This window comes from Sebastes umbrosus, chromosome 5 (genome assembly GCF_015220745.1).
Source record: "Sebastes umbrosus isolate fSebUmb1 chromosome 5, fSebUmb1.pri, whole genome shotgun sequence".
In the NCBI taxonomy this organism is placed as follows: domain Eukaryota; kingdom Metazoa; phylum Chordata; class Actinopteri; order Perciformes; family Sebastidae; genus Sebastes; species Sebastes umbrosus.
The window spans coordinates 27,396,695-27,421,087 of record NC_051273.1 but is presented as its reverse complement, the minus strand read 5'-3'; the positions used below and the strand labels follow the sequence as shown (position 1 = coordinate 27,421,087).

Sequence of the window (24,393 nt, the reverse complement as noted above, 5' to 3'; positions counted from 1 at the left end):
TTAACTAAATTAAATTAATTAAAATTAAGTTGATTTTTTTAAATCTATCGTACTGTTTCCCACCACAGATCAATACAGACATGCAGATGATTGATGCTTAATATCTATTAGCTTAGTCAACCCAAAACCCAGCCCGGTATTATTGATTCATTACAGCTCATTCCCAATAAAAAAACAACTAATCCAAAAACATGACTGGACCAAGAACCTTGGGATGAGTCAGCTAATGGAGTGACTGAGCAGCATCGTCTCTGCTTCAGCTGCTCTGAGCTTGTTGTTGAGTGAGTCAGTGTTTTGACGAGGCCGTGGTAAGAAAACAGACCCGGGGTCTGACTGAAAGAATGTCGCCCTGCGGGGCGAGTCTGAGCCCTCTGACTCACTGCTGCTCTCGCTCCACTGCTGGGGGGGTCCGGCAACAGCAGCGGAGGCAGGACGCTCTGTTTACAGGGACAAAGATGAGTCAGGAGGGCTCAAGACATGAGAGTTCACCTCAGGAATGAACATAATTTGTGTTTTGTTTTATAGCCACATGACCTGAAAAGACTAATATGTTCTTCATTTTTTAATATTGATGATATTGTAGATTTTGTTTTGAGAGAAACTATGCCTTTATTTGTGAGATAGTCACACCAGGGTGCTACACAGGGACAGCTGAGGTGGAGAGGGGCTTGGGGTTAGAGGGATTGGATGTTGTTGTTGTTGTTGTTGTTGTTGTTGTTGCCTCTCGATGGTGGCTGCTGAGCTGGTACAGATCTGAACTGACATCCTTCTTGTAACAAGGCCACCTCAAGGCTGACATCTCCTCCTGCCTGCAGCTGCTTACTGGTTCACACTGTTTTTTTTCCCCCTTATTTACCACTGACATACTGTTCAGCTTTTATTCGTTGCCATCATTTCCTTGGCTCATTCCGCCTGATAAGAATAATCTGAAATTGGCAAGGTTTTGATTTAAGTCAGGGACTTTCTGATCAAAGAATAAAGCAAACAACATCAAGAATCTGACCACACATTCAACTCCAGATTTCCGACAGTTCTTGATACTTAATGCTACAAACACATTTTGGTCCGTACCAAAAAAGTTTTGAGATTCAATAGCCAGCCATACCAAGTCATGTTTTAGTCCCATTTGCCTGGTTGTTGTTGACAACTTATAGTTCTGTTAGTTAACAGGATGTGGCAAACATCACTTTAACAGATTTCATTCAAACTAAGGCCGTTGGTCCAGGGATAATTTAGTATCTTTTGGTCCAGATCTGGAGCCAGCAGTGCTACCATGTGTCCATTTATTAAGGACTTTTCTTTTTGGCAAATTTTTTTCAGAAGTGTGAAGCAAAAGTTATGTTTTTCTGGATTTCTTGGTTTAACAAAAATTACTTTTTTATGCCACAATCAGATTTTTACAATTTCTTCAAAATTGTTCCTCATCCTACAAAGTTCATCAAATGCCCATTCGATTTTATTACTAGTCATATTTGAATGAGCCCAGTTGCAACTATTTTTCTATATTCCATGCCGTCTTTTTGTAAATGGTCACCATATTCTTGTAGCCATAAATTATTATTTGACTTAAATTTTCTTAAAAACACATTTTCATCATTCAGTATTTGTAGGTGGTGCAACAACAAACTGATACACTTGAAATTTTGCTCAGTTTATCCTCCTATAAAGCCCTAAACAGGGTTATGGTATTTTTCTAAAATCCCGAATACTCAAGATTGGAGGATTCCGGTTTTATTACGGACCAACTTGACTGATTTGCGGAGGCATACAACTGCGAGGTGGTAATTCTAGTGCAGTTATTATTTGTGTCATTTGACCACCTACAACTGTACTAAGTGTTGTACCGTATATTCACTGTACATATGAGTCAGGCTGCAGGGTTGCCCTTTCTGGACATTTTGGTTAGGATAGACACTGCTTGCTGAGGTGCTTGAACAGGTTTTCACATGTAAATGATCTTATTCTTCTGTAGTATATTTGTCTGTGAATATATGTGTATCACTGTCTGCTAGTGTTTGTGTGTGTTTACATCCACTACTGCCTGCGAAAATGTTGGCTTCCTGTTTTGTTTTTTTGTTCATCGCCTCTGGCTCAGGTGTCATGTCCTCAGATAGCAGGATGATGTGTGTAATGGGAAAAGCGTCATTTCAAATGAAAAACGCGTACATGCTGTATAGAAACAGCCTCCAGCGTGATTACTTTCAGATAACTCCCATTGGGCCAAGAGCACTACAGTTCAGAGTCAGACAGCGAGTGGAAAAAGTGGAGGAGGGAAAGACGAGGGTTTTTTTTGTTTTAAAAAAGTAGAAATTTTTCCTCGATATTCACTGTATCACTTCTTGTTTACACTCTGTTTGTGTTCTACCTTGTTCTATATCTATATTTAGTTCCTCTGTGTCAGGCCCATCCTGATCTTTTTCTTCATTTGTGCCTCAATGAGGCTTCTCTCTGCAGGTCCCCCCCCCCCCCTCCTTTTCTAACTGCAATTAAGAGAATAAGCTTTACCTGACTTGATTATGCACGGCCCTCTGGGAGAATGTGTCCCTCGACATTTGAATCACAGACCGAGTGATCATCTGTTTTCCTTAACTGTGGATTTAAGAAGCCCAGTATTAACAGTAAATATGCAGTATGATAATATAATATTTACTTTCTTCCTGACTTAGAAGTTGCCATAAAAAGCAACTTTGTCACTCCTATAAATCTTGAGCTCGTCTCCCTTTAGCAACTCATATTTTTACATCAACATCGGTATTATTTTAACGATTACCAACCTCTTCATTTACAATGACTTTAAATGTAGATCTGATAAAAAAAAATAAAAAATTGTAGCTAAAAGATTAAAGCAGTTTAAGTCAGAATTGATTTTTCTGAGTACCTCTGTCATTAAGGGTGTGTGACAATTTATAGGTGTGCTTAGATTGATTTCATGTGACAAATGAGGAGTCATTGGGGGATGGGACAGCTTAAAGCAGGAGGGCATCTTGGACTATTAGTATTACTATATGGGTTATAAGGATGCATAACAGAGAAAAGCATCAAAGTTTGCAGAGCCAGCTAATCATTGTGGCTGTATATCCTATGTTTTTTTTGCAAATTAAAAGATAATACCTTGTATATTTTAATTCTGCTATTATTGTGTCCTGGTGGGTAAAATAAAATTCACCATCAAGCAAGTCAAAAACAATTTTTTGTAAGTGTTGTTCACCTGCTTGTTGATGACCTTGTTGTTCCCGTTCTGTTTCCCCAGCTGAGGAAGTAGAGAGGTTGGCAGCGATGCGCTCTGATTCGCTGGTTCCTGGCACACACACGCCTCCCATTCGGCGGCGGAGCAAATTCGCCACCCTGGGACGGCTCTTTAAACCCTGGAAATGGAGGAAGAAGAAGAGTGAAAAGTTCAAGCAGACCTCTGCCGGTGAGAACCGAGACACTGTAAACACATTAACACCCAATTCCTCCCACCTCTCCCTCCCTGTAGTAATCTGCTTCACTCAGTCACTGTAGATAAATGTCTCCCTGTGGCACCTAGCAACGGCAGCGCTGATGAATGGAGCTGCAGAGCAGTGGGTGATTTACAGTAGGGCCTGCAGCAAAGATCTACTATGTATGATTATGGTTATGTAAGGCTGATAAAGCACCAGGAGGCTTCGGGGTCAGCTGCTCCTGCTGCTGCTGCTTCATCAACCAGACCATCAGCAGACCAACTGCTGAGCCTGGTTCTTCTACTGCACTGGTCTGGTTTTAACATGTTATTGGCATCAAGATAGATGGATGCAGTACATGAACAAAACACACGGTACAAAGAATAGTGCAAAAACAAATGTCAAGAGCAAGTTCTAAGTAAAAAAGATGTATTGCACTGTGCCAGCAGTTAAGGAAAGTGTAAATATAATGTCCAATTAGCAAGTCCAGTATGGTCCTCAGCAGCCTCCCAGTCCACTGGTAGTCCACACTGCGACAAAGTGGGATCAGTTGTACAGTTTGAATGATCTCCTGTATGTAAATACTGTAAATACTTTTGTATTTTTACTTCAGTAAAATTTTGAATGTGAGTATTTTTTGTGGTATTGCCACTTTTACTTCAGTAAATGATCCTGTCAGAAAATGAAGAATCTAGAGTCTGTGGAAAGATCAAGCAAATTGCTAGTAGTAGCTCATTTCCACTATGTACATGTACTGGGTTCAAACCATAGAAATAGAATAGGAGTAGAACAGACATTCCCATTCAAATCAACAAAGCAGTATGTTCAGAGCGGCGGCCATTTTTATGTGTATCGTTGCCATTGCAACCCATGGATGTATAAAGAGAACTGCACACAGCGTCGGAGGCGGGGGCCCCGTTCATTCCTATGAAAGTTGCTCAGTGGCGTATGAAGCCTAAATGACTCGACTTCTGTCTGGAAAAGTACTCGGATCTTGTGCAGATGGACTATGGATGGGATATGCGCAGTAGTGTCCGCTCGATCACATGACTTGGTCATGGGGTCCCCAACGTCACGCCGTCGTCACGGCCTGCGCTCCAGCCTCGGTCTGGGTCTCACTCACATGAATGGAGGAAGAGAAATAACTCTGGATTCAGCTATTAGTGCAGTTTCAAAACTTTCAAAACTACATTTTTTAAATAAGTGCTTTTTAGGTGCTCATACTGGGAAGTTGATTCACCTAAAAAAAATTATCCGCTTAGTTAAAGACGTCTCTTTCCCAATGTAAGTCTATGGGAAAAAGTATTTTTGGGCCCAACGGCATCATGTGACGGACACGGAAGTTGCAGTACCGCTGTTTGGCCACTAGTGAAAGTCCGGATCGACGACCAGCGCACTTCCTGGAGTCAGTATGAATTGGCCTTAACAGACGTTGATTCAGCTCTGAGACTACCTCCACTGCCAGCTTAGCGGCCGATAAGCAATGTGTGACACACTTTACACTGATATGTGTTGTCGTCATAACTACTAACAACAATCGCCATTTTCTTTTGGCCTATAGTCAAATGACCACGGCAAACAGTTCAATGTCTATTCTACTCCTATTCTATTTCTATGGTTCAAGCATTATGACTTAAAGCTGTTAATTACAGTATTTATCAGAGATGCAAACACAACAGCTGTGGAAGTGGAGCTGATTGTCAACGTTCACTGCAGCAACAAATTAGCTTTAAATGGTGATTGTCAGTGTGCCACTGTGTGTTGCCTCTTTTACAATGAATGAACTTGATTTTTAGCTCCAGTATCTGAGGAAATGTGGATGTTAGTGTACATACTGTATGTCTGGTTCTCAGCTACAATCTGCACTCAGTAGTAAACCGTGAAATAAAGGAAAGTGTTTGATTTGGACGGAGGAGTGGAAGCCGTCGTTGTTTCTCAGCTGGCTGAATGGTTTTACATCCTGTTGTCTCTGAGAGGCACAAACACGCAGCAGAGGGGTGAAGAGAGGCTTCGTACAGCCAAGCTGTTCTCCCAGCTGTCACAGCAGGTTGCTTCCTTTCTCTGTATGCAAATAAAATACAGTATACATCTTACAGCACACACAGAACCACACACACACACACACACACACACACACACACACACACACACACACAGAGGTAGATACACGTTGAGAGCACCATGTGTTATTGCTGAACTATTGCCATCACTCAGTACAGGTGCATTCAATTATGTGGGAATTCATGGTTCATCGTCATCTGATACAGAGAAAATGATGAAAAATAATGTGTTTTTATGGGGTTGGGGGCTCACAGTAAGAAAACCAAAACATTATCAAACATTTTATTCAATAAAAACATAGATGTTTGTTGCTATATTAATGCTCTGCATTTTGAGTTGAGCACCTTTTAACCTCGGGTCTTTTTAGTAATTGGCTGATTGTTATCACTTTGTGTTTTTTGCTGGGAATAATCTTCACATGTCCTTCATCCAAATAATTTAATGAGAAGTTCTCCAGGCATAGTAAGGAACTAGCAGAGGCAAATTTGTTAATGAGTGTCTGAGATGAAAGTCGAATGCTTCCTGTCAGATAACTGTCACAAACATAAAGCAGTTAACAATTATGATACTTAATGGCAGGGAAATCAACACTTGAATATTGACCTAATAACAGTTAAACATGTCATGACAGAGAAATAAAGGAAACAAATATTAGCAGTTTAAAAAATCAATTAAATGTGTGCAGACTTTAAGATGGTGGGAACTAAATGAAACAAAGAGAAATATATATATATATATATATATATATGAAATAATGTGAATTTTCCTAATTTGCATGTCATGTCTAATATTTTTATTTTATTATATTGTAATAATTATTATTTTTATTATATTTAAAATAAAGGTAACATTTTGAATGCATTTACTTGTAACGGAGTATTTTCCACTTCCACTCTCTCTGTGGAACAGCCAGCTGGTAGTGAAGCCTGTGCATCGCTTGTTCAGTCACAAGATTATTACTGGGTGGCAACAATGATGGAGGCAGCGAGTCCAAACAAACATCTGCTGCAGCTGACACATTCCTCAACGCTAATGACGTTCTGAGTATCCAGTGCACAAGTGGCATGTTTTCTTGCTGTTGTTTATTTCATGTCATGTCTCTTCTGCTCCCTCAGTGTTGGAGAGGAAGATGTCCACTCGCCAGAGCAGAGAGGAGCTCATCAAGAAAGGAGTGCTGAAGGAGGTTTATGACAAAGGTGAGGGGCAAGAAATTATATTGATTTCAACCATTTCCAAACGATATTCGTCACACAAAATGAGCAATTGGCAGTGTGGCTTTGTGGCTGTGTAACTTAACTTGATCAGCATTTGTTATTTTGTTTTTATTACATTTCATAGAGAAAACTAGTTATTGACTAGTTAAAAAATGTATATCTTTATTAAGGATTTAAAAAGAGATTGGTTCCTGGAGCGAGGGCTGCAACACTGCCTCCTCTGCCTGTCTTTCATTTACCTATTTTTGACTTTCTTCCTCCTGTTGATCTTTTTCCCACTCCTCGCTCTCTGTCTGTGTAGACGGCTCTTCCTCGGCTGTACGTGAGGAGGTGAAGATGGAGAACGGCTCCGGCCTGTCAGAGTCTGAAGGTACTGAGCTGATGGAAGGAGCCGCTGCAGCTGTAGGTAGGCGGCAGAGCCTCAGCGCCGTTGTTGCCTGTCCTCTCACCTCATATTGAAGCATCTGACTGTTTTATTTCTGTTTCTTATCCTCAGGCTCTCTGGAGTTTCAGATGCAAAGTGAGGGTGCGTGTCAACAGGACCATGCCCATAAATCCACAAAGAAGTCCACTGTGTATGCGGCTGACAGCGCTGAATCGACGCTCTCCAGACCTCCTACGCTGCACAAACAACCTCCTGCGCCACCGCCCAAACCCTTCAGCAGGCTACCTAATCACTTTACAGGTAAATTTGTCTCCGTGCACGTTCATAAACTGCATGTGCGGCTCTTTGTATGCATGTCTAATCCTTTCACATCCTCCCTTTCCGTGCAGACGGTGCCCCGGTGAAGTTGCCGTGTATGTCGTCGAAGTTATCTCCTCCTCTACCTCCAAAGAAGCTCTTGATCTCCGTACCTGCAGGGAGCATGGAGCCCTCTTCGCTCGCCTTCCAGAAGTGCCCTCCTCCCAGCCATGCTCCAATGGGTGGGCACTCCCTGCACTACGGGGTGCTACCCCTCCACCACCCCCCCAGCCGAATCATAGAAGAGCTCAACAAGACCCTGGCCCTCACCATGCAGAGGTTTGAGAGGTGAGGATCAAACTGTGGAAGTTCTGAGACTGAAATCAAAAAGTGTTCTGCTCGGCTCATCACCATACAGAATATTGATATTGTTGCCATCCTGTAAAAACTATGCATCTCAAAAATGTCTTTTCATTAGCTAAAGTAAAAAAAGCCCTGTCTTCAGTGTTGTCACAATTAATTTGTCAGCTAATCGGATGGGTTTTTAAACGGTTTATTTAGCTCAAGAAACTTATTTAAGTAAGTTTTCTCAACATGTAAAGGAAAAATGTAAAGGTGTGGTGTTTTCTTGGTTGCTGTTCCACTGATCATGCGTTTGTTCGGGCGTATGTGTGTATCCGTCTGTCCACGGCTAATCTCGCATACTACTGGACCCATCAGCCTAATAGTTTTTGTACTCCTTTATGACTGTATGCTCAAGGACCTCTTGTGGTTGCGTTGATTCATTATTTTTGAAAACAATTATTTTTTTTTGACTGCTGACTTCCACTCCTCTTAACTGGCCGGTAGGGGCCACATGATCAACAACTTGCTTCAGTAGCAGACATTTCCGTCAAGTCTGTTGCAGGCCACATTTTGAGCTTTGTTGTGACTCAAAAACTGACATCTATAGAAAGGTTTGGTCTCATTGTAAAACTGGAGAATCTGCAGATTAATTCCATACTCGATATCCACTAAAGTTAGGCACGATACGAGATGAATAAATCCCTGTTTTTGCTATCTTTACAGCCATTTTGACTGTAAGGGAGCCAGGAGAGACAATACCTATTGTGATATTCAACTCTTCTTTGTTTGGGAAGGGAGAGGGAGACACACCTCGGAGAGATCTGAAATCTGAGTGCACTTTTCTAGTTTCACACTTTTGATTCGAACTGCTTTTCTTTGGCTTCTCCGACTGAATGACCGCCAGCTGTTCTTTCTATCTTTTTGTTTTGAGAGTTTAAGGCCGAAGACAGATGACCAAACACAAATGATTCAGAAAACCGGAGGCTTTGATTGGTCGTAGCCGTGTTTGTGGACTATTCACCCGCTCATATACAGCTGCTGTTATTTCACAACTTCATGCGACATTGAGCATACACTTCTGACCTTTGCCCTTTCCCACCAACCTGCAGCTCCATGATGCACACCGCTTCCACGACGATGATCGAGTGTGACGACGACAAAGAGAACCTCCCCAACGAGGCGGACTACGAGGACCTGCCCGAGGAAGAGGAGGATGAGGAAGAGGAGGAGGAAGAAGAGGATGACGACGACGACGACGAGGAGGAAGACGAAGATGAGGAGGAAGATGATGATGATACATTGTTTACAAGTAGGTGCGTTTTTTGGGGGGGGGGGGTATAAGTCATCCAGCTGCTCATTTGTGTCCTTTATCGTTAATTATTCAAGCTCATCACACTGAACTTTGAACAATTAATACTGTAACCAGAGTCAATTTGTATCATTTAAGAGTCACCCGCTCTTATGCAATGTAAGGTGCGTGCATATGCATCTATGAGCATGTGTTAGCAGGTTTCCATATGGTTGCATGAGCACAGACGTCACACATGGCTTGAAGCACTAAACTTGAAGCTGCAATTTGTTATCAGAGAAGTAAATTATTTATCACAGAAGCATTGTATATATAGGTTATTTATTATGCACAAGTAATATACACACAATACATAATAAACTGGGGAAAAAAAGTTTGGAAACTTGTGTTTGGTGGATTATTTCTCTGTTGTTACAATGCTAATTGGCATTATATTTTACATGGTTGGAAAGCCTGTTTATTTACCTTCGCAATGATGTCCAACTTGTAAGGAACATGCATTTGTGGGATGAGCAGCACAGCTGATTATGTCCACCAAACAACTCAAAACAAGAGTCAATACCAACAGGAGAATACACTGTTTACCATTGACGGAGCATTTTGGCAAATTTTTCTTGTGCGCTACCCACATAATCAGCTGTGCTGCTCATCCCACAAATGCATGATCCTTACAAGTTGGACATCATTGTGAAGGTAAATAAACAGGCTTTCCAACGATGTAAATACAATGCCAATTAGCATTGTAACAACAGCGAAATAATCCACCAAACACAAGTTTCCGAACTATTTTTCCCAGTTTATATAAGGAAAAGAATAAGGATTGATGCTTGGATTCAAACCCAAGACATGTTTTAAAGATTTCTTACCAGGAGAAAAACAAACAATAAGACATACTGTATATAGTTTAAACTGCAATAATTGATTTTATTAAGCCTCTAGGGCGCAGTACAACTCCACCACAAGCTGAATAACACAATGCCCTGGAAGGAAATCTATAAAAGCTCCTTACAGTCAGCTTATGAAATGAGTATTAATACACCGCATCCATTTTGCTTCTTATACGATCACTATAGGCACACTGGCCATGAAGGTTTTACGAAAGGACTCTCTGGCCATCAAGCTGAGTAACCGTCCATCGAAGAGCGAGCTGGTGGAAAAAAACATCCTGCCAATGCAGTCGGACCAAGAAAGATTTGAGTCTCGACAACAAACAGCCACCAAACTGACCAGGTGACACACATGCAACACACATGCAGAGATTCTACCGCCGCTGAGCCACTGAGTTCTCTGAGATGTCATACACATCATCACACACACAAACACACGTACAAACGCATATTACTCCACATGCAGGCCAAGTCACCCGCAGAGTGCTTTAACCTTTAACCCATGTTAGCTGTGATTGATGTGACCTGGCTGTTAAAGGGAGCAGATGATGGACGATGAGTCATAATGGAGGGAGGATGGAGGAGGCTGAGCTGATTTCTGAGGAGGAGAGAGATTAAAGCTGAGGAGCAGCTACAAGACTGGTAGACGTGAGGAAAATAGGAAGTGGAGTACAGTATGTGTGATTAGGGTTGCAAGTCAAAGTTTGAGTGATAGGTGCCGTAAGCATGTGCAGATACGAGAATCCCCAAATAATCATAACATTATCTCTAAATGTAGAATCATTAGAAGTACCTAAAGAAATAAAGGACACTTGCTTAAAACCACAGTTTTCAATCATTATCTATCATGCTCCGACAGCAAGAGAAAAACATCCAATCAAAAGGGCGCGTTGAGGCAATGCACACTAGCCAATTACAGCACAGTAGCACTAAACCATCACAGCGCAGTAGGGCGGGACTAGGCCGAACACTTGTTAAAAAAATATATATAAATAAAGATATTTAGTATTCAATGATATAACACCGCAAAACTCCAAATCCTCACATCTGAGAAGATGGAACCAGAGGTTGTTTGGCAATTGACTAATTGTCTCGAATGAATATTACTTTATAATGCCTGAACTGAATTGCATTCAAAATTCTTATTTAAGCAAAAATAAAAATGAATGAATTTGCCTCTGTAGTAAATTAAGTCAGGTAAAAAGTTGTGTAACATAATGTTTGGATTCTGGCTGAAGCAGAAAGTGTCAAATTATATTTTCTTCTTTAACCATATGTCACCACTTATTGTCACATATATAAATCATACATTAAATGTACCGGCGATATTTACACCATTGCCATGGACATTTTTTTCCCTTTGAAAAGTGATCATGGTTTAAGGAAAGACAGCAATACACTCCATACCAAGCTGTTCTTGTATGGGAAATGGAGAGAACAACACTCCAGTTTGAATGATGCCGTTCCCTTTCTCCATCCCATCAATTACTTTTGTATATCGGGACATCTCATCATGTATTATCTCTGGATAGGTGGATTTTTTTTTTTTACAACTGCCCTAATGAAATGTATATCTTACAGTTTGTTAATAAGGGGTATTCACATTAGTGTCATTTAAAACATGTACTGTAAATTTAAAAATATTGTCCTCCTCCTCTGGCTTCTCTCAGTGGTCACAATCTCCTGCTCTTGGCATCTTTTTATTTCTTTCTTCATTTTGTTCTCACTTACTATCAATCATCCTATCAGCTGTATGAATCGCTGCACCACCTTAGTCTGTGCCTATAAATTCACAAAATACAGCCTCATAAAAAAAACACGCACGGTCAGCTTCTCTGCCCGGTCTGTCCACAAGAGTAACATTTCTGCCTGCATAAAATTTTGCATGAATCTAGTACAATGATGATGATCTAGAAGTACACACACACGCACACACACACACAAAATCCCCCCAAAAAAATCCTGAAATAGACGTGTCTCTATTTTTTTCAGACGATTGAGTCAACGGCCGACAGCAGAGGAGCTGGAGCAGAGGAACATACTCAAACGTATGTAACTTTGCATGCGGTAAGAGAAAAAATATACAGTATATGAATAATTCCTGTGTGTGATCACGCTCTTTCTCCTTCCTTCCTTCCAGCTCGAAATGATCTGGAGGAGCAGGAGGAGAAGAGGGAGATCAAGAGACATTTGTCCAGCAAGGTGAGACAGCGAGGTGGAGATGGACAGAGGGTCTTCACATCAGTGTACATGTTTAGATGGTTAGTTCCATGACCTTAGCTGAAAATATGAACATGGTTGCCGTGGTGACCAAACTGACACCCTTCAGATTGCAGCCTTTTGACAGGATAATATTTTCTGTTGCATCATCCTCTTTCCATACTGTCTCTGTTATTGCACAATAATGATATTTGATTATTTGCAATGATGGAAGAAGCCACTATTCCTCTGCAGAGATGCATTCACTTCATAGATTAATTTTTCTCTCTGTCATATTACAAATTTATTTTTCCACTTCCACTGTCTTTGAAATAAATTCAGTAAATAATATTATTATTATGATTATTATGATTAATAATAATCATAATAAAAATAATAATTCATTTGATTTACATTTGTTTATTTATTTATTTATTTTACCAAGGCTGTCATGTTTTTCTCTTAACAGGGTATCTTAAAAATTACTTAACAGTTATGAATGGAATTTGGTGGGAAATGTGGATGAGCAAAGGGACAAGTGATCAATGTACAGATCCAATCATTATTAAGAGATTTATTAACATTGAAAGTAGGGCTGTGTCAAAATAATTAATCACGTATAATTGCATGATTGTCCACAGTTAGAGCTGCAGTGGGTAGAAATGGTGCAAATATGATTAAAAAAAGTTATTTTCATAAAACGTTCACCATATTCTGACAGCAGTACATGAGACGTGTAATCCAAAAAACAAATCATGTGCCTCGGTGTCTTCCGGTGCTCCTAATGTTATCTGCAATATTTTACAGACCGGAGGAACGACATGGTACCAATGGATTCCTTGGGTTTTCTAGTTTCATATGGTGCCAGTACATTCATTGTACCTTTTAAAACTGAACCAGCTACAACCTTCTGAAGATCAATTGTGTTAATGTATTAAAGAAGTTAGTGGCGTTAAAACAAATTTGCGTTCGCGCGTTATTATTGTGTTAACTTTTACAGTCTTAATTGAAAGACAATTGTAATACAAATATGTGTATTTTAATGCAGTTGTGAGTCTAGAGGCAGATAAAATGAAGTTTAATTTTCTATTAATTAAAATTAAAATGTAGAAGATGTGCATTTTTGGCAGAGGTATGCAACCTGAGTGCTTTCTAGTATTTTATTCATTATTCAACTTTAGTAAAAAAAATAAAATAGGATTACTCTTTATACTTACTTTTTTTATTGATTTTAAAACCTAGTTATATTTACATTGCACATATAAAAAATTGGTTTCCCTATATTTTTTTACTCCAGCTAAGACAAATGAACCAGCCACTATCCAGTCACAAACATGTCCCTCGAACATTAGCTGTCTTTTCTGCACAGACGCATGTTCCTCAGCATGCATGTTGCAGGGCATTGAGCTACTGACACCCCTCCTTTCTTGCACCCTCTAGCTCAGCCAGAGGCCCACAGTAGAGGAGTTGAGGGAGGCGAAGATCCTCATCCGTTTCAGTGACTATGTTGAGGTGGCTGAGGCTCAGGACTATGACAGGAGAGCAGACAAGCCATGGACTCGGCTAACAGCTGCTGATAAGGTTAACATAACAAACACACACACCCAATCCAAAGAATGCTTCACTAACTCTAGATTTAAGTAGTCTGTACATATACTGTATACTGTGTGTTAAGAAGTATTGCTTTGTGTGTTGTTCAGGCTTCTATCAGGAAGGAACTGAATGAGTTTAAAAGCACAGAGATGGATGTGCATGAGTCGAGCCGTCATCTGACCAGGTAAGACAAAGTGCAGGGTGTAGGCAGGATTTTTTTAAGTTAAATTGAATAAATTGAATACATTGAATCACTAAAAATGTCATAGTATAGCATAGTATAGTTTGTGAAAAAAAGTCAGAAAAAAAATCATAGTATAGTATATCTATATAAAATAATCATGAAAAGCCAGAGTAGCATATGTCAAACAGGCCATAGTATAGTAAGTCATATGTCCAAAAAATACATTAAAAAGTCCTAGTATAGTATGTCGAAAAAAGTTTAAAAAAAAGTCATAGTATAGTATGTCGGAAAAAAGTTAAAAAAAAAGTCATATAGTATGTCGGAAAAAATGTCATAGTATAGTATGTCGAAAAAAGTAAAAAAAAGTCATAGTATAGTATGTCAAAATAATAATAAAAAGTCATAGTATAGTACGTCGAAAAAATTAAAAAAGTCCTAGTAAAGTATGTTGAAAAATTAAAAATAGTTGAAGAATAGTATGTCGAAAAAAGTCATAGTATATGTAAAAAAAATAAAAACAGTCATAGTATACCATATTGAAAAAAAAGTTGTAATTTATAGAATTACAAATTTTGTTGTAATAAAAAAAGTCATAGTATAGTATATCAAAAAAAAGTAATTAAAAATCATAGCATAGTATGTCTAAAAGTCATAAATAAGTCATAGTATAGAATGCTGAAAAAACAAACAAATGAGCGTTTAAATAAAGCCTGTTCGGAACAGACCGATTGCTTTGCCTCCAGTATTGCTGCTTGCAGAATTCTTGAGAACCTCTCATCTAAAAAACTTCACACTCGACACTGCTTTTCCTTGGGGTCCCGAGCAATACACCCACCAAGTGTGAAGTCGATCAGATGAATGGTAAGAAAGAAAGACCACGCAACAGCATTTCTATGGAGTTAATCACTTTCTCGTTGTGGTTTCTCCCTGCAGGTTTCATCGGCCATAAGATGGATCAGTCAGACCTCGGCCATGCTTTTATATTCCCCCCGCCGAGCCTGAAGTGTTCAGCCTACTACCTGCTACCCTTTCCAGCGTCAATTTCAACCTGACGGATTGGACAGGAACACAACCTGTGCGCTGCGGTCTTTACAGGAAACCAGAGCAAACCCTTTTACAAGTACAAATGGATTAAACTCTAAACCGGCATCTCCGCTCAGTGGAGATTTTACAGACTTCTTGATATTCAAAAGCTTTTCATTTTTTTAAGATGAAGAGGCGGCATTTGTTTACTTTGCAGCACTTTTGAACAAGGCTTTAAGTCAAACAGAATCTGGGCCAATTTCCAGGATGGTAACAGAAGGAGGTGAAGATGGGACTTTTCTTTTTTTACGCAGGGATTGTTTTCTTGCCTTTCATCATGTTTTCACTCTCCTTTCTCAACTATCTTTCCTTGCGGGCACGCTTGTGTTGGCACAGTTTTATTCCACAGATGACATCTCAATGATCGTTTCTCATTTTGCCAGAGGAATTAAAAATGGCAGCTGAAACATATGCCAAAATATCCTAAAGTCTCAAAATACTCTCTGCAAGCCAGTAACTTTAACAAATTAAGATCTCCTAACACAAACACATCAATCAACTGAGCAATAATTTCAGATTTTCTCCTCCAACTGTTTCTGGGCTGCATTCAGAGCTCACAATACTTTTCAGACTTCAGATCCCCATTTTAAACCAAAGCAACTTGACTTGCTGTGGAAGTTGCGCTCTTGAATGCATCCCAGAGTGACTGCTGTTGAAAGTTCAGTAACCCACTGTGTCACTGTGCCTCCAGTATTGTTTACAGGGATTTAAACGTTGCCAAATTAACTCGTTTCATTTGATACAGATTACCTGTAGACAGTAAAATGTTGCCAAACTCTCTGCCGAACTACAACAAAGTAGACTTCTTTTTTTTGTATTTAATTTTTTTATTGTCTGAGACAAACCTTTGGTGGTACAGAAGAGGAAACCCCTGCCACCTTTTTCTATTGTTTACAGTCCATATTAGGTTCATGAATTGGCAGTTTTTACCATATTATTGGGAGCACTGGTTGATCTGTTGTGTGTTATGACTGTGTCTGAGTGACTGTGTGTATGTACAAGCGTCGGTAATATTACTGTCTCTTGTAGGGTTTTAAAATGTTTCGAGAGAAAAATGTTCTCAGAATTATAAGACCTGTACATAGCAAAGAAAGTAACGACACTTTTCAAATGTTTTTTTTGTAAAGCAGAAAAACTGCATGTGGGTATTAATTTATTGTGAGTCTTCTATGATGTATGCAGTTTCTTAAAGAAAGAAACTTATTAAAAAAATAAGTTAATGCTTTCCTTGCCTTTTTCCAAACAGATTTTGTGCATCCACTCTGTATAGCAGCAGTTTTCAGTGTTCATGCGTTCGTATAGTTCATCATATTCGTCGGGGAAAATTGGCTCCCAAGTCCTCCTTGTTGAAAGTAGCCCGTGATGAGTTTTCGGTACAGTCGTGCAGGGACGTATCCCCACTGACACTGAACGCCACAGTCTGTTAGTCTCTCAGTGGAGTTGAGAGCCAATCCTGGTGCATCCTGGGAAAGCACCATGGAGTGTGTGTAGCTCCACGTGGCTATACAGCATGCATTGGAGTGCCGCAATATTTGTGCCACAAGTCGATGGCTTTAGTCACAATGGCGTCTGTGTTTTCCTGCGGTATCTGGAAGGGAAAAAGTTATTGTGAGGTTTTACAAGGGCACCTACTGTGAGGGCAAAAACAATGCCTTATTGTTTGGTGGACGACAACATTAAGAGTGTTGTGCTGTTGTTTACTCACATTGCACAGAAACTTGACCACGCCTTCAGGCCGGGTGATTCCCATCAACATGATCTTGTAGCTGAGCAGAATCTCCAGGGCCACAAACACCAGGATCTTACAGGAGCCACTTATCACCTTGTCCCACACCCTAAAAAATAACCAAAGAGCTCAGTTCATTCGACCAGTGTGATGAATTGAAGTTCAGGATGTAATAGAAGTCTCGTCATTTGTATAGAACAAACAGGCTTAAAACTGCAGTCTGTAGAAATGAAGCAAATGTGATCAAAACAAGTTATTTTTATAAAACGGTCACTATATCCTGACAGTAGTGCATGAGGTAATCTGAAAAAAAAAAAATCATGTGCCTCGGTGTCCTCCAATCAGAGACAAGCTGAAGCCTTGCCATCTCGGTGCAGCTGTCAATCACTCGCAAACTCCGATCAAACTAGGCAGCGCTGATCAAATATGAATCAATATTCTGTGACTGTAATGCCTATTTCTCGCCTCAAATGTTTTCAGAAACATCTTGTAGTGTACTGTTTAGCTGTAAAATGAGAGTCTGTGACCCAGCAGCCATGTTGAGATGAGTTGAGGAAATACCAAGCACCGCCCACCGGCCGGAGCAAACTTTTTAATTTTACAGCTAAACAGTACACTACAAGATGTTTTCAGATTACCCTTCTCATGCACTACTGTCAGGATATATTATGACCGTTTTATAAAAATTACTTTTTTTTTTAAATCATATTTGCTCCAATCTGCCTACTGCTGCTTTAAGTAAAAGATCTGAGTACTTCTTCCACTACTGGAAATGTGGTTCGAAGATCTTTTAAAACAGCCTATATAAATATTGAATCTAAAGATTTTTTTCTAAAATCTCAGTCTGCTGAGGATAAACAAAGAATGTATGAATCCTTGCTGTGTGTTGGCTTGGTGAAAGTGTGCTGATATTGTGAACAGTAAACTGACCTCTGCAGGCTGGATTCGGGCAGGCAGCCAGCAAAGCAGCGTCTGAACCAGAGGCCGTAGGGCAGCTGAGCCAGGGCTCCGGTGCTCTTCAGATGGTTCAGCAGTCGAGGTTCCTCCTGACTCAGAAAATGCTCCAGGCTCTTCGGCTGCACCAGAGCGGAAGGAAACATCAAAGTCTTAATTCACAGTGATGCACTACAAAATAATGTTATCCAAACTCCTGAGTCATGAGAACTTTATCTCATCAATTCTGGCATTTTATAAACTGAATTTACACCTCATATGCTTTGTATCCTTCTCGTCACAGAGTGTCATGACATGTTCAAAACTACACCGGGACTATAAATAAAATAATTATCTTTTTAATGAAGCAACATTTTTACTAATGTGTGAAGTTTTTTATCCTTTCAGGTGAATGTAACACTTACAAGGTGAGGTACGGAGTCTCCAAACTTTGTGTGGAACTGATTGACGAAACACTTGATCAGCCAATAGCAGTCGACAGGATCATCTACGATCTCCTCCATGGCTCGACTGATGGAGGGGAAGTCCTCGTTCTCTTCATCCTGAAAAAAACAACACCACCACATTAATATCATACATTACATCGCCAAAGAATGAAGGAAGCAAAGGGAAATCGAAGTACTAGCAACCTGAAAAGTGTGGTGTGAGTGGTATCTATCACAACATTCATTGAACATAACTGTTACAAAAATCACTCATTAAAAACATGAGCTGTAGTGTGTATTGTATTTTAATAAATTATTTGATTTGATACATTTTTTTTTCTTAATGTTTGACAATTATAGTTTTATATTATTTTAAAATAAACTTGTAATTACATTATTCAGACATAAATGACACTCAAGACAAAAAAGAGAACTAGATGGATAATTATTTTTGTAATAGTTAGAAGTCTAACAAATTTAAGTACTTGTAAGTCACTTTTAAGGCCAATACATTGTTTCAAATGCAAAACACTACACAGCTCTTGCATTATGGAGGATGGAACCTGTCAAAATAAAAAATTAATAAATAAATGACTTGATAAATAAATAAAATGCAATTAAATGTACCGAAAATAATATTAAAATAAATGTAGTCATTAATTAACTGATCAAATGTGATATAAATTGATCGTTTTGTTTTAATTTGCCTCTTTATTTACCTTTATATTAATTCCCTTAGTTATTTACTCTTCTATTTTTTTTATATATTTATGTATCTATTTTTAGTCATCTTTAAATTTATTTTGAAATGTATGTATTTATTTATTTCTGCACGATTGTCCCTTTGCATTTCACCCCTTATTTATTTCCCCAAACTTATTTATTTCTGTATTATTTTGTTTACCATTTTTTTTCCATTTCTTTATGCATTTCTGCCTCATTATGCAAATGAGGGGGCTGTCACTCAACTTGTGTCATCATGGGGTCAGGTTGCATGCCAGTAGGCTTGATCTGGGCGCTGCGCCTCTCAGCGATAACTGCACCCTGACATTGGAGACTCTGCTCGAGCCCGGAACCGAGGCACACGCCGGACTGCTGGGCACTCGGCACGGCACCGAGCCTACGATGGAGAGAACAGGCTCTGCTGCATGTCTGATGTCAGGGTGCCGTTGTCGCTGCGCGTTTCTGGCTACATCAGCCTTGGTTTATCTGCACACCTGTACCGGTACGGAGGGAGCAGCAGCAGGCCGACGAGCCGCTGTACGGAGCGGGAAATGAAGACTGGAGCTGATAAGCAGAAGCAGACACCGTTAGCTAACTGGCTGGTTAGCATATAGTCATGCACCCTGACCCCATGATGACACGAGTTGAGTGACAGATCCTTCATTTGAATAATGAGACAGAAATGCATAAAGAAATGTAAAAATAAATGTGTAAAGAAAAGAATAGAGAAATAAATATGTTTGGGGATAGGGGTGAAATGCAAAGGGAAACTGTGCAGATATAAATAAAAAAAATGCATAAATACATACATTAAAAAATAAATATAAAGTCAACAAAAGACAAATGCAAAAATAAATAATTTTTTTTTTTTTAAATAAATTCAAAAATACATTAAAGGGAAAAATAAACAGAAAATAAATAATAGAATTAATACAAGGGTATATAAAGAAGCAAATTAAAACAATTTAGCGAGTCATTTATTTATTCATATTTGATTTTGGAAGATTCTGTCCTCCATATTCCCCAGACATATTTAGGGTGATTTGGACACATTGCCACAAGTAAGTCTGTGTTTTCCCTTTTTAATTATGGTCCAGAATATACAGTATATCTACTTAGTGGATGACTGATGTGGAACTGAAACACAAAGGGTTTATGTGGTGAATATTGTAAGTGATGTCCTAACATCACATGCTTCATTTTCCACTCAGGCTCCTGGATTCTCTAATCATGAATTCATATTGAAAAGCTTTTAAACTCAAAATATTCGTGGGCTGCTTAAACATTTATTAATTACAGTAAATTCGTCACACATAGTATGAGGCGTGGCTTGTAATTTGATGGTACCATTACCATTAACTTACAGATATGAATAGATATTTTTAAAAACAATCAGACTATGCTCACAGTATTATCAGCACCTAAAAACAAAATATATCCGTGGTCAGACTGTTATGTAATCCTCACATGCATTTGAAGAGATGGAAACCAGGACAAAGATATAGATTCGGATTTGAATAAATGAAGCCACAGGACACACATCAACACACAATCCTCTACACCTAAGTTCACTGACATTTCTGGTCCTACAACCTCACATTTGGGTTGCATCAGTATCACAACTCCCACTCTCTTCTCTAATTAGTTCTGCATTAGACCATCAGCTGAGCATCTAAAACACAGCTGTCATATCAAATCCTGCATGGATGGTTTAGCACAACCTTGAACTGTTCACCATACATCATCGAATGTTTTTTATGATGCTTTATCAGTCTCAACCATGACTATATGACTCTGGGTGTGCTTCATCTTACCGGGGCTGAGATCTCGGAGCAACGTGGGAGCACCTGGCTCTCCAGCTGGAACATGCGCAGGTAAATGTGGGTATAGGGTGTGGAAGAGTTGATGTATCTCATCACCTCCAAAGCCTCCAGGATGTCCCGGTACTGCTCTTTTCTGTAGCCTCCAACCAGAGCGTGAGAGTCACAGTGGGGAGGGAGGATTCCTGCAGGAACAGGAGCATTTGTTTGTTTGTTTGGCATCTTGGGTTTGCACAGATCAAATTAGATTCCTTTACATGCACTTTTGGAAATGCAAGCCAGTACTGTGATATGTGTGTGTCTTACCCAACAATACCTTCCACACATGGATCCTGTACATAGAGGGGAGGGGGAACCTCTGACTGAAGGTGCTCAGCTTTTCTAGATCTGTTAGAACAGTGAAAACATTGCTAACAACACAAGAACTGACTTACAGCCGCCAAAACTCAACCACAAAACAAATGAGAAATAATGTTCAAGCAGTTGATGAGAATAACAATCCATGGTGCGTGCAATATACCCTGGTACAATCTATTGTAATGTGTTATTGATACTCGTACTCGTAAATTCGGGGGCTTGGTTTAATAGCTCAGGGCTTGTGCCCTTTTCTATCCATAGAGCCCAGTTGGTGCTGAGGCATAATGGCCGGCCAGATAAGGAGTTTTTTTTCTGTTTTTTTTTTCTTCCTTTTCCTCATAACAAAATAAAATAAAATGAAATATGGATAAAACAAAATGGAGAAAAATAAATTAAAGAAGGAAAAAAATAAATAAATAAATAAACAAAGAAAAAAAAAATACTAAGTAAATAAATTATTGATACCTGCTGAATTTACTGGCTGTATTATGAGTCCCATTAACATCACTGATGGTACATGCTCATGTGACAACCCCAATACTGTCCCTAAACCAATTTCATTCAGCATGTAACCCCAGTTAAGACAGAAATGTTGGTAAATATGAACGGTTACCTACCCAGAGGATTATCCTTGAGCAGTATTTCCAGTGATTTCTTCTCCTCCACTCCTCTGAAGCCCACTTTCTCATAATACGCAGAGCGGAAGTTTCTCTGAGGGTCGTCAGCCATACCTGGCAGTCCAGTGACACCTGCACAACATTTACAAAAACCTTTAGTTTCACGTGACATTAGATACCGATACCAGATAGTGAAGATAATAATGCACTATACTCATTTTAACAGTCTCTTCTGCACTATATTCACTTTTTTTATTTGTCGTGTATCACAGCTGTTACTCTGCACTATATTCACTTTTAACAGTCATCTCCTTGTATTTTTATATCTGGTATATTTTTTGGTACTTTGCACTACTAACTTTTTTACTGCCTTTTTACTAACATGTTTTGCACTATGGAACTGTGATGCTGGAAACCTGACTTTCCCTCAGGATCAATAAAGTTACTATCTATCTATCTATCTATCTATCTATCTAATATATACATCAGGAAAATGTACTTAAAGTATTAAAAGTAAAAGTACATAGGTACTTTGACTTAGATTTTAAATGCAGGACTTTTACTTGTGAAAAGGTACTTTATCTTAACATTATGGTATTACTGAACTGTTACTATTTATATAACACATAACATTAAAGTTAGAGTAACGAATATTCAGCCAGGTCACGTTACTTTAGGAAGAAAAACATAATGTGTTCGTTAAGCAGATGATGAGAGAGGCTGACAATGGCAGCAGTTCATGTTAGTAGCTACATTACAACAACACAGGTAGGTGAGCAGAACGAAGTGGTACACGTGTGTTGAGTTAAATGAGTCCTACCTGGTACAGGTGTGTTGAGTTAAATGAGTCCTACCTGGTACAGGTGTGTTGAGTTAAATGAGTCCTACCTGGTACAGGTGTGTTGCAGACTGAACGGCGTTCGTTAACGAGCACGACGCGTCAGTAACTCAAACATTAAAGGAGAGACCACCGGGCAAAGGGCATTTAGGTGGACATTTCCGCAGCTCTGCTGACAAAGAGCACATTTCTAAACATGTTACGTTTCGGTATCCTAGCTACGAGCTACATGTCAACCACCATAGATACCGGATGTTACTGAAACACTTCCTGGTAGCACTGCGTTATGTTGTTGTTCTTCTTCTTCTTTGGTGTTTATTGCTGGTTGACAAACAATGATTTGGTGCATTGCCGCCACCAGCTGGTCTGGAGGTGTGAATCAAAATTACTAGTATTTACTAAATTCAAAAGAAAAAGAAAAAGAAAAATTATTAAAACGTTATTTCAGACACACAGGAGGCAATAAAAAAAAAAGAAAAAGAAAAGAAAAACATACAAGATAAGACCACAGCAGTTCATCATTCAATTCATATGTATAGGCTATCTCACCAGTGTTTTTTCTGAGCCTGGATGAGTACTGAGTGCAGCTCTTGCTCGGGCTGGTTAAAGCCTCTATGATGCTGTTCTCTGACTCATCCAAGCGACAAATAAAATGATATATTAAATGTCTTAAAAGTGCCTCACATGTAGGAATACCAGAGGACACAAACTATCTACTATACATATCTTCTCAATCATATTTATTTCTCCACCGAAATGGAAATTGATGGGTTTTGAATCAAATGGCTTGTTTTCTTCTATTCCACCGTAATCACATCTACCTGTATGGGGGCTATTAGGAAAACCTTTGTCCCCCGAGCCATCAAATGTACAACACCTCTCTAGGGAGGGGTGGACAAAGGAGGACGGTCTGCAGGACAAATAATAATGCACTATAATCATTTTTAACAGTCTCTTCTGCACTATATTCACTTTTTTAATAGTCGTGTATCACAGCTGTTACCCTGCACTATATTCAGTTTTAACAGTTTTCGTCATCTCCTTGTATTTTTCTATCTGGTATATTTTTTTGTACTTTGTACTTTATACAACTAACTTTTTACTGCCTTTTTACTAACATGTTTTGCACTATAGAACTGTGATGCTGGAAACTTGAATTTCCCTCAGGATCAATAAAGTTACTATCTATCTATCTATCTATCTATTATGTTCACCTCTTTTGAATAGTGTTCTGTTTAGCCCGGTGTGTCCAAATCTAAGTCTTGAAATAATTGTCCCATCTCTCCTTTCCCTTCATATACACACCTCATTTCTCCCACTTTCTTTTGAACTCAACTCCCAATTTCCCTCCAACCATGAAACCATTGACCTTTCCTCTTTTCCTCCCATTGCTTTTGCACCTTTCCTTCAATTTGTGCTTAATAATGCTCTGGACTTGTTTTACTGATGCTATCTGCCAAATCAATGTAATTAATTTGTGTGACCTCATGTGCCATTTCATTTCCTTTGATACCAATATGTGCTGGTATCCATACAAATATTACTGTAAGACCCATCATTTGAATTCGGTATATTGTTTGTCGTACTTCTATGAAAATGCCCGGTCTGCTGTCTGAATGACTGTATTGTAAACTAGCTAGTGATGAGTTTGAGTCTGAACAAAGGATTGCTCTCAGTGGTCTTGTATCATATATCCACTGCACTGCTAACAATATTGCAAGCATCTCTCCTGTGTAAACTGATAATCCTTCACTGATCCTTTTCCTCACTTTGAGATGAAACTCTTGAACAATAACTTCTACTCCAATTGTGGGTAGCACTGTCTAAATAAAATAGTACATACAAATGTCTATACTGCAAAAAGCATACACGTGTGGCCTATTTTCAATTGTTTATTTATTATTTATTTGATTGTATAGTGGCACACTTCTGTGTAAATGCATGTTTATTATTT

General features: G+C 39.1%; 2 protein-coding genes across 8 annotated transcripts in view; one reads left to right on the top strand and one right to left on the bottom strand.

Annotated features, from left to right (window-relative positions):
* The window catches only part of phactr1 (phosphatase and actin regulator 1), a 41,358-nt gene extending 25,158 nt beyond the window's left edge, over positions 1 to 16,200 (top strand). For 3 of the 6 annotated variants that reach the window (XM_037769459.1, XM_037769458.1, XM_037769456.1), the window contains 12 exons: positions 3,251 to 3,415; positions 6,599 to 6,679; positions 6,999 to 7,103; positions 7,194 to 7,382; positions 7,472 to 7,727; positions 8,834 to 9,033; positions 10,107 to 10,263; positions 11,913 to 11,968; positions 12,061 to 12,122; positions 13,560 to 13,700; positions 13,820 to 13,896; positions 14,830 to 16,200. In XM_037769459.1, the coding sequence (XP_037625387.1) occupies positions 3,251 to 3,415; positions 6,599 to 6,679; positions 6,999 to 7,103; positions 7,194 to 7,382; positions 7,472 to 7,727; positions 8,834 to 9,033; positions 10,107 to 10,263; positions 11,913 to 11,968; positions 12,061 to 12,122; positions 13,560 to 13,700; positions 13,820 to 13,896; positions 14,830 to 14,845 (1,505 nt within the window). In that variant the 3' untranslated portion in view covers positions 14,846 to 16,200. Of the gene's footprint in view, positions 1 to 3,250; positions 3,416 to 6,598; positions 6,680 to 6,998; positions 7,104 to 7,193; positions 7,383 to 7,471; positions 7,728 to 8,833; positions 9,034 to 10,106; positions 10,264 to 10,458; positions 10,574 to 11,912; positions 11,969 to 12,060; positions 12,123 to 13,559; positions 13,701 to 13,819; positions 13,897 to 14,829 lie in introns of those variants that run through there. The other 3 variants (XM_037769457.1, XR_005206878.1, XM_037769460.1) reach the window with 3 other exon arrangements.
* On the bottom strand, positions 15,786 to 22,747 carry tbc1d7 (TBC1 domain family, member 7). Of its 2 annotated transcripts, none has more exons than XM_037769463.1 (8): positions 22,490 to 22,747; positions 21,602 to 21,733; positions 20,934 to 21,014; positions 20,622 to 20,812; positions 18,064 to 18,201; positions 17,636 to 17,781; positions 16,685 to 16,814; positions 15,786 to 16,567 (listed from the first exon to the last, which is right to left on the bottom strand). In XM_037769463.1, the coding sequence occupies exons 2-8, from the start codon at positions 21,711 to 21,713 to the stop codon at positions 16,481 to 16,483; spliced, it is 885 nt and encodes a 294-aa protein (XP_037625391.1). In that variant the 5' UTR covers positions 21,714 to 21,733; positions 22,490 to 22,747; the 3' UTR covers positions 15,786 to 16,480. The 2 variants fall into 2 exon arrangements, with proteins under 2 accessions (XP_037625391.1, XP_037625392.1); XM_037769464.1 differs by lacking the exon at positions 22,490 to 22,747 and adding an exon at positions 22,422 to 22,441.
* Positions 22,748 to 24,393: the final 1,646 nt, after the last annotated feature.

Excerpts from the sequence above, each read along its gene's own strand:
- tbc1d7 (XM_037769463.1), bottom strand. The coding sequence starts at position 21,713 with ATGGCTGACGACCCTCAGAGAAACTTCCGCTCTGCGTATTATGAGAAA. Across the intron at positions 21,015-21,601 it reads GCTCAAGGATAATCCTCTGG|ATCTAGAAAAGCTGAGCACC; the intron begins GTAGGTAACCGT and ends CTGTTCTAACAG. Across the intron at positions 16,568-16,684 it reads TGGTCAAGTTTCTGTGCAAT|ATACCGCAGGAAAACACAGA; the intron begins GTGAGTAAACAA and ends TTTCCCTTCCAG.